The sequence below is a fragment of the Cydia pomonella genome, unplaced genomic scaffold, assembly GCF_033807575.1.
Source record: "Cydia pomonella isolate Wapato2018A unplaced genomic scaffold, ilCydPomo1 PGA_scaffold_105, whole genome shotgun sequence".
Lineage (NCBI taxonomy): Eukaryota > Metazoa > Arthropoda > Insecta > Lepidoptera > Tortricidae > Cydia > Cydia pomonella.
In genome coordinates, this window is record NW_026907750.1 from 3,824 (window position 1) to 16,006 (window position 12,183).

Consider the following 12,183-nt stretch of genomic DNA (forward strand, 5'->3'; position numbering starts at 1 on the left):
TCCAGCCCAAATTGATATGCTGTTGGGAGTGGAAATGTTTTGGGCAATAGTAACAGGTGCTGCAAAAACATTGCCAACGAGCAAGCGCACCTACCTAATCCCATCTAAACTTGGGTGGCTTGTAGCTGGCCCGGTAGAGGGAGCTACTACGCATATAAACACATCAACCACGCGTAGTCATTTTTGTTTAGCTGATCTGTCGACCCAGATGACAAAGTTTTGGGAGGCAGAGGAGCTGCCGCCAGAGGCAGACTCCATCAAAAATGGGATTGAGTTCGACTCTCATCCTATAGAAAAACATTTTGTGGACAATACCTATCGCCAATCTGACGGCAGATTTGTAGTGCGTTTACCTTTAAAAGACACACCAGACTGCTTAGGCAACACATTTAACATAGCTAAGAAGCGCTTACTTAACTTAGAAAAGCGTTTTAGTAAACAACCTGAGCTTAAATCAATGTACGTTGATTTTATAAATGAATATAGAGATTTAGGGCATCTGTCGGAGTCTAGGCAATGTTATACAGCCAACCACCTCCCTCATCACCCGGTGATGAAGGAGAGTGAATCTACTCGCTTAAGAACTGTATTCAATGCTAGTTGCCCAACCTCCTCTGGATATTCTATCAATGATATCCAGCTGGTAGGACCTAATATCCAAAACTCTCTGTTCGATATATTGCTTAGATTCCGTCAATACAGGTATGTGCTCTCCGGTGACATAGAAAAACAGTACAGGCAAATTTTAATGAATGAACTAGACAGAAACCTACAAGTGATTCTATGGCGCGAAGACGAGCACTTACCTATACGCTCTCTCACTTTAAATACCGTTACGTATGGCTTTGCTTCATCGAGCTGGTTAGCGGCTCGATGTTTGTGGCAGTTAGGGGCTGAGAGCAAGGATCCTTTGGTTAGGACCATTATACAAAATGACTTTTACTGTGATGACTTATTAACAGGGGCAGACTCTGAATCAGAGCTGCTTCAAATACAAGCTGGCGTCTCACAGTCTTTAGCCTCTGGTTGCTTTAATCTGCGTAAATACCGTTCAAATTCAAACGCGTTACTAAAGTCAGATTTCATTAATCAAGATGATCATCTAGCTTTGAGTCAAGCCTGTCAGACACTTGGACTAGGGTGGCAACCTAGCCAAGATATATTAAATTTTTCAATTAAAAATGATCACTCTGATGAAAAGGCCACAAAAAGAACAATTTTATCTAAAACCTTCCAAGTATTTGATCCCTTGGGTCTTTTAAGCCTATGTACAGTCAAACCTAAAATATTAATACAAACTTTGTGGAAAGAAGGCAAATCTTGGGACGAACCAGTTTCTCCTGAAATACAGCGAATCTGGTCTCGATTTATTCAAATTTGCATCACATTAAAGCACTCAGTATACCTAGATATGTATTGTGCGAGGCACCCTCCACAATAGAGTTGCATTGCTTTTCTGACGCTGCAGAGACTGCATATGCAGCCTGCATTTATGTAAAAACTATTTCTGACACGGGTGAACAACAAGTCCACCTGTTGTGTGCGAGAGACAGAATAGCTCCTATCCGGCGCACAAGCATACCGAAATTAGAATTAGCTGGATGCTTGTTAGCGGCACAAACATATGCAGCCGTAGTAAGAGCCTGGAGGCGTCCTGTCTCTCGCACTATATTCTGGACTGACTCTAGCTGCTGCCTGGCTTGGCTAAAGACAGACAGAGCCAAACTTAAAACGTTTGTAGCAAACAGAGTGGCCGCTATAGCCAGTCTCACGTCCGGAGCCACCTGGAGACATGTGCCTACAAAAGAAAATCCAAGTGATCTTGCAACACGTGGTGTGGATCCACAGCATGTCTCTGGGAACGCTCTGTGGTGGGGGGGCCCCGAGTTTCTATTAAAGCCTGAAAAGGAATGGCCAGAGCTAAATTCAGTAGAACCGGAGGTCTTGCCTGAACTCAAAGTAACGTCTATGCTAACAAGCATCGACAATGAACCATCTATCATAGATTTTGATAGATTTTCAAAATATAAAAGGCTACAACATACTGTGGCTTATGTGCGCCGTTTCATAAATAATTGTAAGCCTAGCCTGCCCAAACTAACTGGCTCGCTATCGTCACAAGAACTTACAGACTCTTTACATACTTTAGTTAAAATTGCACAACAGCAGTCATTTGCCTCTGAACTTGAAACGATGCGCAAAGGTCACAGGTTGAGTCCTAGATCACACGTTATAACCTTGAACCCATTTATTGACTCACAAGGCCTCTTGAGAGTCGGGGGAAGGCTAGATGCTTCAGATTGTAGTAATGAACAGAAGCATCCCATGTTGTTACATGCTAAACACACACTAACCAAACTCATTTTTACACATGAACACATACGTCTCCTACATGCAGGACCACAGCTATTGCTATGCTCAGTGCGGGACTTGATATGGCCGGTCGGAGGCAGAAACCTCGCGAGAAGCACGGCCCACAATTGTGTCACTTGTAAAAGAATCGCTGGCCAAACTTTAAAAAATATAATGGGCAATTTACCAGCGCAACGCTTAAATGCTGATTTTCCATTCACGTCAACAGCTGTAGACTTAGCCGGTCCTTATTTAATAACAGATCGCCGTGGGCGTGGATGTAAAATCACGAAATGTTATCTGTGTCTATTTATATGTTTAAGATATAAATGTGTTCACTTAGAGGCTGTGAGCGACTTGTCTAAAGATGCATTTGTGCTAGCACTCCGCAGATTTATCGCCAGGCGCGGCAAACCTGCGGAGCTGTTTTGTGATAATGGTAGAAATCTAGTAGCTGCAGCTAAAGAAATAAACGATTTCTTTAAATTGTATGAAAACGATATATCTGAATTTGCAGCTGGTCAAGGTATGAAATTTAAATTTGCACCAGCTTATGCACCTAACTTTAATGGCTACGCTGAGGCCGGCATTAAAAGCGCCAAATTTCACCTCAAACGAATTTTGGGTAACACACATCTCACATTTGAAGAGCTTTCGTCTCTTTTTAGCCAAGTGGAGGCAATTTTGAACAGTAGGCCTCTCTGCCCACTCTCCTCCTCCCCTAATGACTTTTACCCCCTTACTCCCGGGCACTTTCTCATTTGTAGGCCGCTCACGTCGCTGCCGTCGCCGCCCCTGCAGGACCGGAACCCGAACCGCCTGGACCGCTACCTGAGGCTGGAGCAGCTGCGGCAACACTTCTGGAAACGCTGGTCGGCCGAGTTCGTGTCCCTGCAGCAGCAGCGCTACAAGTGGCGCGAGAGGCAGCGCGATCTACGGCTGGGAGAACTCGTACTCATCAAGGAGGAAGGCTTGCCGCCGTTGCTATGGCGCATGGGCAGAGTCGTCAAACTATATAACGGAAAGGATGAAGGATGGCGTGCCACGCGTTGCAGACATCAATACCGCTAGAGGGATAGTCAAGCGAGCGCTCAACCGAATGTGCCCGCTGCCTGTACAACAGAGAGAGTCCTGAAAGATGGATCTTTCAGCGCCCCGGAGTATGTTAGCGCTGTGGCAACACCGCTAGTTTTTCTACAACCAATGATTGATGGAGATGCGGCTCCAATCTGCCAACATAGACGACAGAACGGCGGCCAACCAGAGAGCGCGATGCCAGCGCCGAAGTTTCGCATATGAGACGCATCGACGTGCACCGCGACCCGAGCATCGACCTCTTGCATCTTAACCACTGAACTGAACGCGCGTGTCCTAGACAAAGAACCTGTAGTAACTTCTTGTAATACACCATTAAAATAATGGTACTTCTTTAAACACTTGTCTTTTATTTAAATAGCGTAATAACGCGCTAACATTTGGCGACCGCGGACAGGACACGCGTGGAATATTATAAGCATTTTTTCCAGTGCCTGAGCAAAAGCCGCCATATTGGGACGCTGTGGGCCTGGAGCCGACGCCGACGCCGACGCAAATCGCCAACGACCATCACCGCCAGCCATCGCCGCCAGAAGTACAGCCCGAAGACCAAAGAGGGACGGCAGCGGCGACTGGGACCGGATCGGAATAACGACGAACGACGGCGCCTAGCAACAAGGCGGCAGCGCGTGGCGGCCGGCGAAACGAGGGAAGTGCCGTGAGGGGTGCCCGTTCCTTTCCTGTTTCTTTCCTTGTTTATTCCTACACCTTTTTCTTTAACTTAACTTAAATCCCTTGTCCAAAAATTGCATCGTAAATTTAAAAACTTGAACATTCCTAAACTCAGTGCATTGACCTTTACTTAACCTTACATGACAACTGACTTTAAACTTAAAGAACATTGAATTCCCTTCTTAAAAGAGTGCTTATTGTGTATTAATTGCCTTCATTTGTGTTTTACTTTCAGAATAGTTCTTCAAAGTGTGACAATCGTGTGTGAACTCGTAAATTTCTAACCTCTTAAGCCACGTTTGCATATACCTACTGTTAACTTTATTTCTGCTTAAAACGCCTATCGGGGCTTTCTTAATTACATAAACTGCTGTGAAGTGCTATTATACATTCCAATTTTAAAGACGTACTTTTTTGTAAAACCAGTGAGATTGCATGTGCATCTTTTTATTTCGTGAAGAAAACGTTTTGACCACGCATTTACGCTCAATTCTTTTGCACTTAAGGACCCACACGTGTGTTCTTTTAAAATTTCACTTAAATTGTAACCCAATTACTTTCGCCAACCTAATCAGTTTTCTTTCTAACTTCACCCCTGCTTGCATCTTGGTTGTGTTCGCATATGCACATATTCGTTTGCACGATTTCAGTGGACAACCTGTCGAAGTGCGTGCCGCGTGCCACGAATATACCGTGCCACGCACACTTCTATCACCACGTGGCAAGTTATCCAGTGTCAAAGCCGCATGCTGCTGCTACACACCAAGTGCACCTCTGCGTAGCTGTTGAAGTCAAATAAGGGGCGTAAGCTGTTTTGCCAATTTTTATTTTCTTACGTGGATGACTTTAAACTTTGATTTAAAATAAAATTTTATTGTTAGACGTGCTAGCTCAGCTAAAAACATAATTCAACATGGCTGAAGCTGCAAAAAGGGAAGCTCTTCTGGCAGAACTACGTGTTAAACGTGGCTCAATAAAGGGTCAGGTTTCTAAATTCCGTGGTTACTTAAGTACAATCAAAGATGATGAAGTGTTAACCGGTGTTAAAGTCAATGAGCTGACCTTAAGATTAAATAAAGTTATAGAGTTATCCACGCGCCTTGACGAGCTGCAAACTTCGATAGAAGTAACTAACTCTGATAATCTTGAAAGTGAACTTTCAGAACGGGACATCAATGAGACCCATATTAACTCGGCTATAGCTACAGCTCAGAGTATACTTGAACGCTCTCAGGCTCTAAAAACATCACCAGAAGCTTCTGTCAAAACCTGTATCTCAGGTGGCTGTAACTCGGAGCATCTCGGCTTCAAGCTTCCTCAAATTAAAATCTCAAAATTTGATGGCTCTTATTATAAATGGATGGAATTCAAAGACCTTTATGAATCTTTAATTCATAATAATGAACATATTAAGCCCATCCATAAATTCCATTATTTGAGTTCCTATCTTGAAGGAGAGGCCTCACGAGTCATAGCAAATTTAGAAGTTTCCACTGACAACTATAATGAAGCTTGGAAACTGTTGTGTGACAGGTTCAGTAACAAAAGGCAACTAATTACTAACCACTTAAATGCTTTATTTAATTTAGACCCCATACAAAGAGAATCTGATAAATCTTTAAGATTTTTGAGTGACCATGTTACTAAAAACCTCCGGGCCCTTAAAACATTGGGCCAACCAACTGAACACTGGGATACAATGCTAGTTCATTTGTTATCTGCAAAATTGGATACCAATACTAATTCAAAATGGGAAGAGCATAGAAACACTCTTAAAGAATGGCCAACACTTGATGATTTTAGGGAATTTCTAAAGAATCGTGCAGACATTTTAGAAAACCTATACCGCTCAAAGCGGGACAAACAAGCTAACCACAAGCCAGAGCCTGTGGCTATTAAAACTTTATTTAAACATGATAAAAACATAAAAACTTTCATGATTTCAGAAAAACAAAGTGACCACAAGGGTCGGCCGTGCGTCGTGTGCCATGGTGATCACAGGGTGTATGACTGCCCAACCTTTAGAAAGATGTCAGTCGACGAGCGCTGGTCACGGGCGTCCAGTCTGAAGCTGTGCCATGTCTGCCTCCGACCGGACCATGAGACCCGTGCATGCAAGTTAAATGGCTGTCGCGTATGTAGAAGACGACACAATACATACTTACACAACACACCAAATAACACTTCTTCTAGTGGAGCTAGCAAGGAACAGACAGTTCAGGCAACCAATAGTGCTATGGGAGATGTCGCTTGCTCCTCCACTATGCTAACTTCTGACAGTGCAGAGGTGCCAAACACCTTCACTGCTAATACTTTGCTTACCAATAGTGAAGCACTACTTTCGACAGCTCTAATTGAAATAGTTAACCCTTTCAATAATAAAAAAGAGACTGTTAAGTGTCTCTTAGATAGCTGTTCGCAATCGAACTATCTTACTGAAGCATTAAGACAACGTTTGCAACTTGATCTTCAGCCTCTAACTGCTTCAAATGTTACAGGAATAGGAAATACCCCTCTGACCTATAAGCCTGTACGTTGTGCAGCCCATATTAAATCTAAATTAAGCGATTTCAATGCTAATCTTGACTTTCTAGTTTTAGACCAAATAACTGATCGCTTCCCACAGAAATATGTTGATGTTAGTCACCTTAACTTACCTGCTCATATACAACTTGCAGATCCAACCTTTAATGTTCCAGCCCAAATTGATATGCTGTTGGGAGTGGAAATGTTTTGGGCAATAGTAACAGGTGCTGCAAAAACATTGCCAACGAGCAAGCGCACCTACCTAATCCCATCTAAACTTGGGTGGCTTGTAGCTGGCCCGGTAGAGGGAGCTACTACGCATATAAACACATCAACCACGCGTAGTCATTTTTGTTTAGCTGATCTGTCGACCCAGATGACAAAGTTTTGGGAGACAGAGGAGCTGCCGCCAGAGGCAGACTCCATCAAAAATGGGATTGAGTTCGACTCTCATCCTATAGAAAAACATTTTGTGGACAATACCTATCGCCAATCTGACGGCAGATTTGTAGTGCGTTTACCTTTAAAAGACACACCAGACTGCTTAGGCAACACATTTAACATAGCTAAGAAGCGCTTACTTAACTTAGAAAAGCGTTTTAGTAAACAACCTGAGCTTAAATCAATGTACGTTGATTTTATAAATGAATATAGAGATTTAGGGCATCTGTCGGAGTCTAGGCAATGTTATACAGCCAACCACCTCCCTCATCACCCGGTGATGAAGGAGAGTGAATCTACTCGCTTAAGAACTGTATTCAATGCTAGTTGCCCAACCTCCTCTGGATATTCTATCAATGATATCCAGCTGGTAGGACCTAATATCCAAAACTCTCTGTTCGATATATTGCTTAGATTCCGTCAATACAGGTATGTGCTCTCCGGTGACATAGAAAAACAGTACAGGCAAATTTTAATGAATGAACTAGACAGAAACCTACAAGTGATTCTATGGCGCGAAGACGAGCACTTACCTATACGCTCTCTCACTTTAAATACCGTTACGTATGGCTTTGCTTCATCGAGCTGGTTAGCGGCTCGATGTTTGTGGCAGTTAGGGGCTGAGAGCAAGGATCCTTTGGTTAGGACCATTATACAAAATGACTTTTACTGTGATGACTTATTAACAGGGGCAGACTCTGAATCAGAGCTGCTTCAAATACAAGCTGGCGTCTCACAGTCTTTAGCCTCTGGTTGCTTTAATCTGCGTAAATACCGTTCAAATTCAAACGCGTTACTAAAGTCAGATTTCATTAATCAAGATGATCATCTAGCTTTGAGTCAAGCCTGTCAGACACTTGGACTAGGGTGGCAACCTAGCCAAGATATATTAAATTTTTCAATTAAAAATGATCACTCAGATGAAAAGGCCACAAAAAGAACAATTTTATCTAAAACCTTCCAAGTATTTGATCCCTTGGGTCTTTTAAGCCTATGTACAGTCAAACCTAAAATATTAATACAAACTTTGTGGAAAGAAGGCAAATCTTGGGACGAACCAGTTTCTCCTGAAATACAGCGAATCTGGTCTCGATTTATTAAAAATTTGCATCACATTAAAGCACTCAGTATACCTAGATATGTATTGTGCGAGACACCCTCCACAATAGAGTTGCATTGCTTTTCTGACGCTGCAGAGACTGCATATGCAGCCTGCATTTATGTAAAAACTATTTCTGACACGGGTGAACAACAAGTCCACCTGTTGTGTGCGAGAGACAGAATAGCTCCTATCCGGCGCACAAGCATACCGAAATTAGAATTAGCTGGATGCTTGTTAGCGGCACAAACATATGCAGCCGTAGTAAGAGCCTGGAGGCGTCCTGTCTCTCGCACTATATTCTGGACTGACTCTAGCTGCTGCCTGGCTTGGCTAAAGACTTAAAACTTAAAACGTTTGTAGCAAACAGAGTGGCCGCTATAGCCAGTCTCACGTCCGGAGCCACCTGGAGACATGTGCCTACAAAAGAAAATCCAAGTGATCTTGCAACACGTGGTGTGGATCCACAGCATGTCTCTGGGAACGCTCTGTGGTGGGGGGGGGCCCGAGTTTCTATTAAAGCCTGAAAAGGAATGGCCAGAGCTAAATTCAGTAGAACCGGAGGTCTTGCCTGACAATGAACCATCTATCATAGATTTTGATAGATTTTCAAAATATAAAAGGCTACAACATGCTGTGGCTTATGTGCGCCGTTTCATAAATAATTGTAAGCCTAGCCTGCCCAAACTAACTGGCTCGCTATCGTCACAAGAACTTACAGACTCTTTACATACTTTAGTTAAAATTGCACAACCATTTGCCTCTGAACTTGAAACGATGCGCAAAGGTCACAGGTTGAATCCTAGATCACACGTTATAACCTTGAACCCATTTATTGACTCACAAGGCCTCTTGAGAGTCGGGGGAAGGCTAGATGCTTCAGATTGTAGTTATGAACAGAAGCATCCCATGTTGTTACATGCTAAACACACACTAACCAAACTCATTTTTACACATGAACACATACGTCTCCTACATGCAGGACCACAGCTATTGCTATGCTCAGTGCGGGACTTGATATGGCCGGTCGGAGGCAGAAACCTCGCGAGAAGCACGGCCCACAATTGTGTCACTTGTAAAAGAATCGCTGGCCAAACTTTAAAAAATATAATGGGCAATTTACCAGCGCAACGCTTAAATGCTGATTTTCCATTCACGTCAACAGCTGTAGACTTAGCCGGTCCTTATTTAATAACAGATCGCCGTGGGCGTGGATGTAAAATCACGAAATGTTATCTGTGTCTATTTATATGTTTAAGATATAAATGTGTTCACTTAGAGGCTGTGAGCGACTTGTCTAAAGATGCATTTGTGCTAGCACTCCGCAGATTTATCGCCAGGCGCGGCAAACCTGCGGAGCTGTTTTGTGATAATGGTAGAAATCTAGTAGCTGCAGCTAAAGAAATAAACGATTTCATACAATTTAAAGAATTGTATGAAAACGATATATCTGAATTTGCAGCTGGTCAAGGTATGAAATTTAAATTTGCACCAGCTTATGCACCTAACTTTAATGGCTACGCTGAGGCCGGCATTAAAAGCGCCAAATTTCACCTCAAACGAATTTTGGGTAACACACATCTCACATTTGAAGAGCTTTCGTCTCTTTTTAGCCAAGTGGAGGCAATTTTGAACAGTAGGCCTCTCTGCCCACTCTCCTCCTCCCCTAATGACTTTTACCCCCTTACTCCCGGGCACTTTCTCATTTGTAGGCCGCTCACGTCGCTGCCGTCGCCGCCCCTGCAGGACCGGAACCCGAACCGCCTGGACCGCTACCTGAGGCTGGAGCAGCTGCGGCAACACTTCTGGAAACGCTGGTCGGCCGAGTTCGTGTCCCTGCAGCAGCAGCGCTACAAGTGGCGCGAGAGGCAGCGCGATCTACGGCTGGGAGAACTCGTACTCATCAAGGAGGAAGGCTTGCCGCCGTTGCTATGGCGCATGGGCAGAGTCGTCAAACTATATAACGGAAAGGATGGCGTGCCACGCGTTGCAGACATCAATACCGCTAGAGGGATAGTCAAGCGAGCGCTCAACCGAATGTGCCCGCTGCCTGTACAACAGAGAGAGTCCTGAAAGATGGATCTTTCAGCGCCCCGGAGTATGTTAGCGCTGTGGCAACACCGCTAGTTTTTCTACAACCAATGATTGATGGAGATGCGGCTCCAATCTGCCAACATAGACGACAGAACGGCGGCCAACCAGAGAGCGCGATGCCAGCGCCGAAGTTTCGCATATGAGACGCATCGACGTGCACCGCGACCCGAGCATCGACCTCTTGCATCTTAACCACTGAACTGAACGCGCGTGTCCTAGACAAAGAACCTGTAGTAACTTCTTGTAATACACCATTAAAATAATGGTACTTCTTTAAACACTTGTCTTTTATTTAAATAGCGTAATAACGCGCTAACACTTAGTTTTACCCTCTGGGTTGGAAGGTCAGATGGCAGTGGCTTTCGTAAAAACTAGTGCCTACGCCAAATCTTGGGATTAGTTGTCAAAGCGGACCCCAAGCTCCATTGAGCCGTGGCAATATGCTGGGACAACGCTAGGAAGAAAGAAAGAAATCGAGTAACAGAACTTAGTAACCAACTAGGTATAATAGTTATGATGTAAATGTCCATGTCATGTTGGAGTCATATATGTATTAGCCAACTAATTATTCAAGATCAATACACTTAGCTCCCTTAGGTATTCGCCTAAGTACAATCTCGGGCAAAATTGAGTTTTATAAAAGTGAACTAGTTTCTAGGTCATATTTTCTATGAATTGGTCATTTAGTACGGTCAAATTAACTCAAATTTCACTAAAGTCAGGAACTAATTCTAAGGACTAATAAAATCACTACGGATTGTTTTGTATGGGCTAAAAATCGAACTTTATACAATCGTTACTAAATTCACCCCCCCGGAACGGGGTGAAATCGGCTGAAAATAATGTAATGGTTATAACTAAGAAGAGAAAAAAGGTGTACTCGGTGTAATTTGGCGTACGTTTTACAACACTTATATCTAAATTCGCACGTGTTATTTATGTTAATTTAAGCTACGGAACAGGTAAAAAAAAAAACAACATTAAAAAAAATCTATTTTGGTCATTGCGGGTCTGGGGAAAGTAGGTAATGTACTCGGTGCAAATTTAGTACGGTCGCCAAATCTCAAAAGCCCTCTAAAAACACGATTTAATTGACTCGGCTCGGCCTTACCCACAACCGGTATCAATGTGTTCGGACAGTTCTCCTGATCACCGTACATGCGGTAGTAAAGCGGAAAAATGGTGGAGGGGATAGTAATGACGTCACAAAGATGGCGGCCGGACCTATTCTTTTTGGCGGTGTATCTCGAAAACCACTTAATCGATTGTATTCATCAAGGTGTCAACTAATAGCTTATATTATTGAGATTATTTCCCTTTTACAAACATTTACGTGAAACCTATAGGAAAATAATAATCACAAAAAACATTTCTTTTTATATATTTGGTTGGTAGGTTTGTCTTATGTTTTAAAGCAGTAAAATCTTTCAAGTCGAAACACAGTATAAATATATATTTTGTTGTCTAATCTAAAAGTATGATGTTCATTGTTTAAGACTGATTAGTGATTCCTGAATTAAATAACATGCTATTTGTTATTTTTGTTTTATTTTTTAAATCAGGTATTAATTTATTCACTATGTATCACTATACAGGCAAAATGTGTATCATAGTTGGTCTGTAAGTACTTACTACTTGTGTCGAATATAGGTATAAGATGAAATTTTAACCACCAGCCATACTCTGCGCAGTGACTTTACAGGTCATACTGAACAACTTTTATTATGGGACCAATGCCGAATCACGCAAGAAAATTTGGATCTGGAATGACACCCACTGGCTGTGCCCTACCACACAAAGCGAGATGACATTCACAATGCCCATACCTCTCTTTTGGACGTAGTTTAAGGACGTACCCGGGTCCATGACGCATGCTCGCCACACCGCTGCTTAAAATAAGCTGA

General features: G+C 43.0%; 2 protein-coding genes across 2 annotated transcripts; both read left to right on the forward strand.

The window, feature by feature from the left end:
• Positions 1-1,968: 1,968 nt before the first annotated feature.
• LOC133533173 (uncharacterized) lies at positions 1,969-4,253 on the forward strand. The gene is given in 3 exon segments (XM_061872134.1): positions 1,969-3,375; positions 3,377-3,773; positions 3,879-4,253. Coding segments are annotated over 2 exon segments (1,518 nt in total). The 3' UTR covers positions 3,488-3,773; positions 3,879-4,253.
• Positions 4,254-7,843: 3,590 nt separating this feature from the next.
• Positions 7,844-10,557, forward strand: LOC133533172 (uncharacterized). The gene has a single exon (XM_061872133.1). It carries the CDS (start codon positions 8,600-8,602, stop codon positions 10,256-10,258), a length of 1,659 nt encoding a protein of 552 aa, XP_061728117.1. The 5' UTR covers positions 7,844-8,599; the 3' UTR covers positions 10,259-10,557.
• Positions 10,558-12,183: the final 1,626 nt, after the last annotated feature.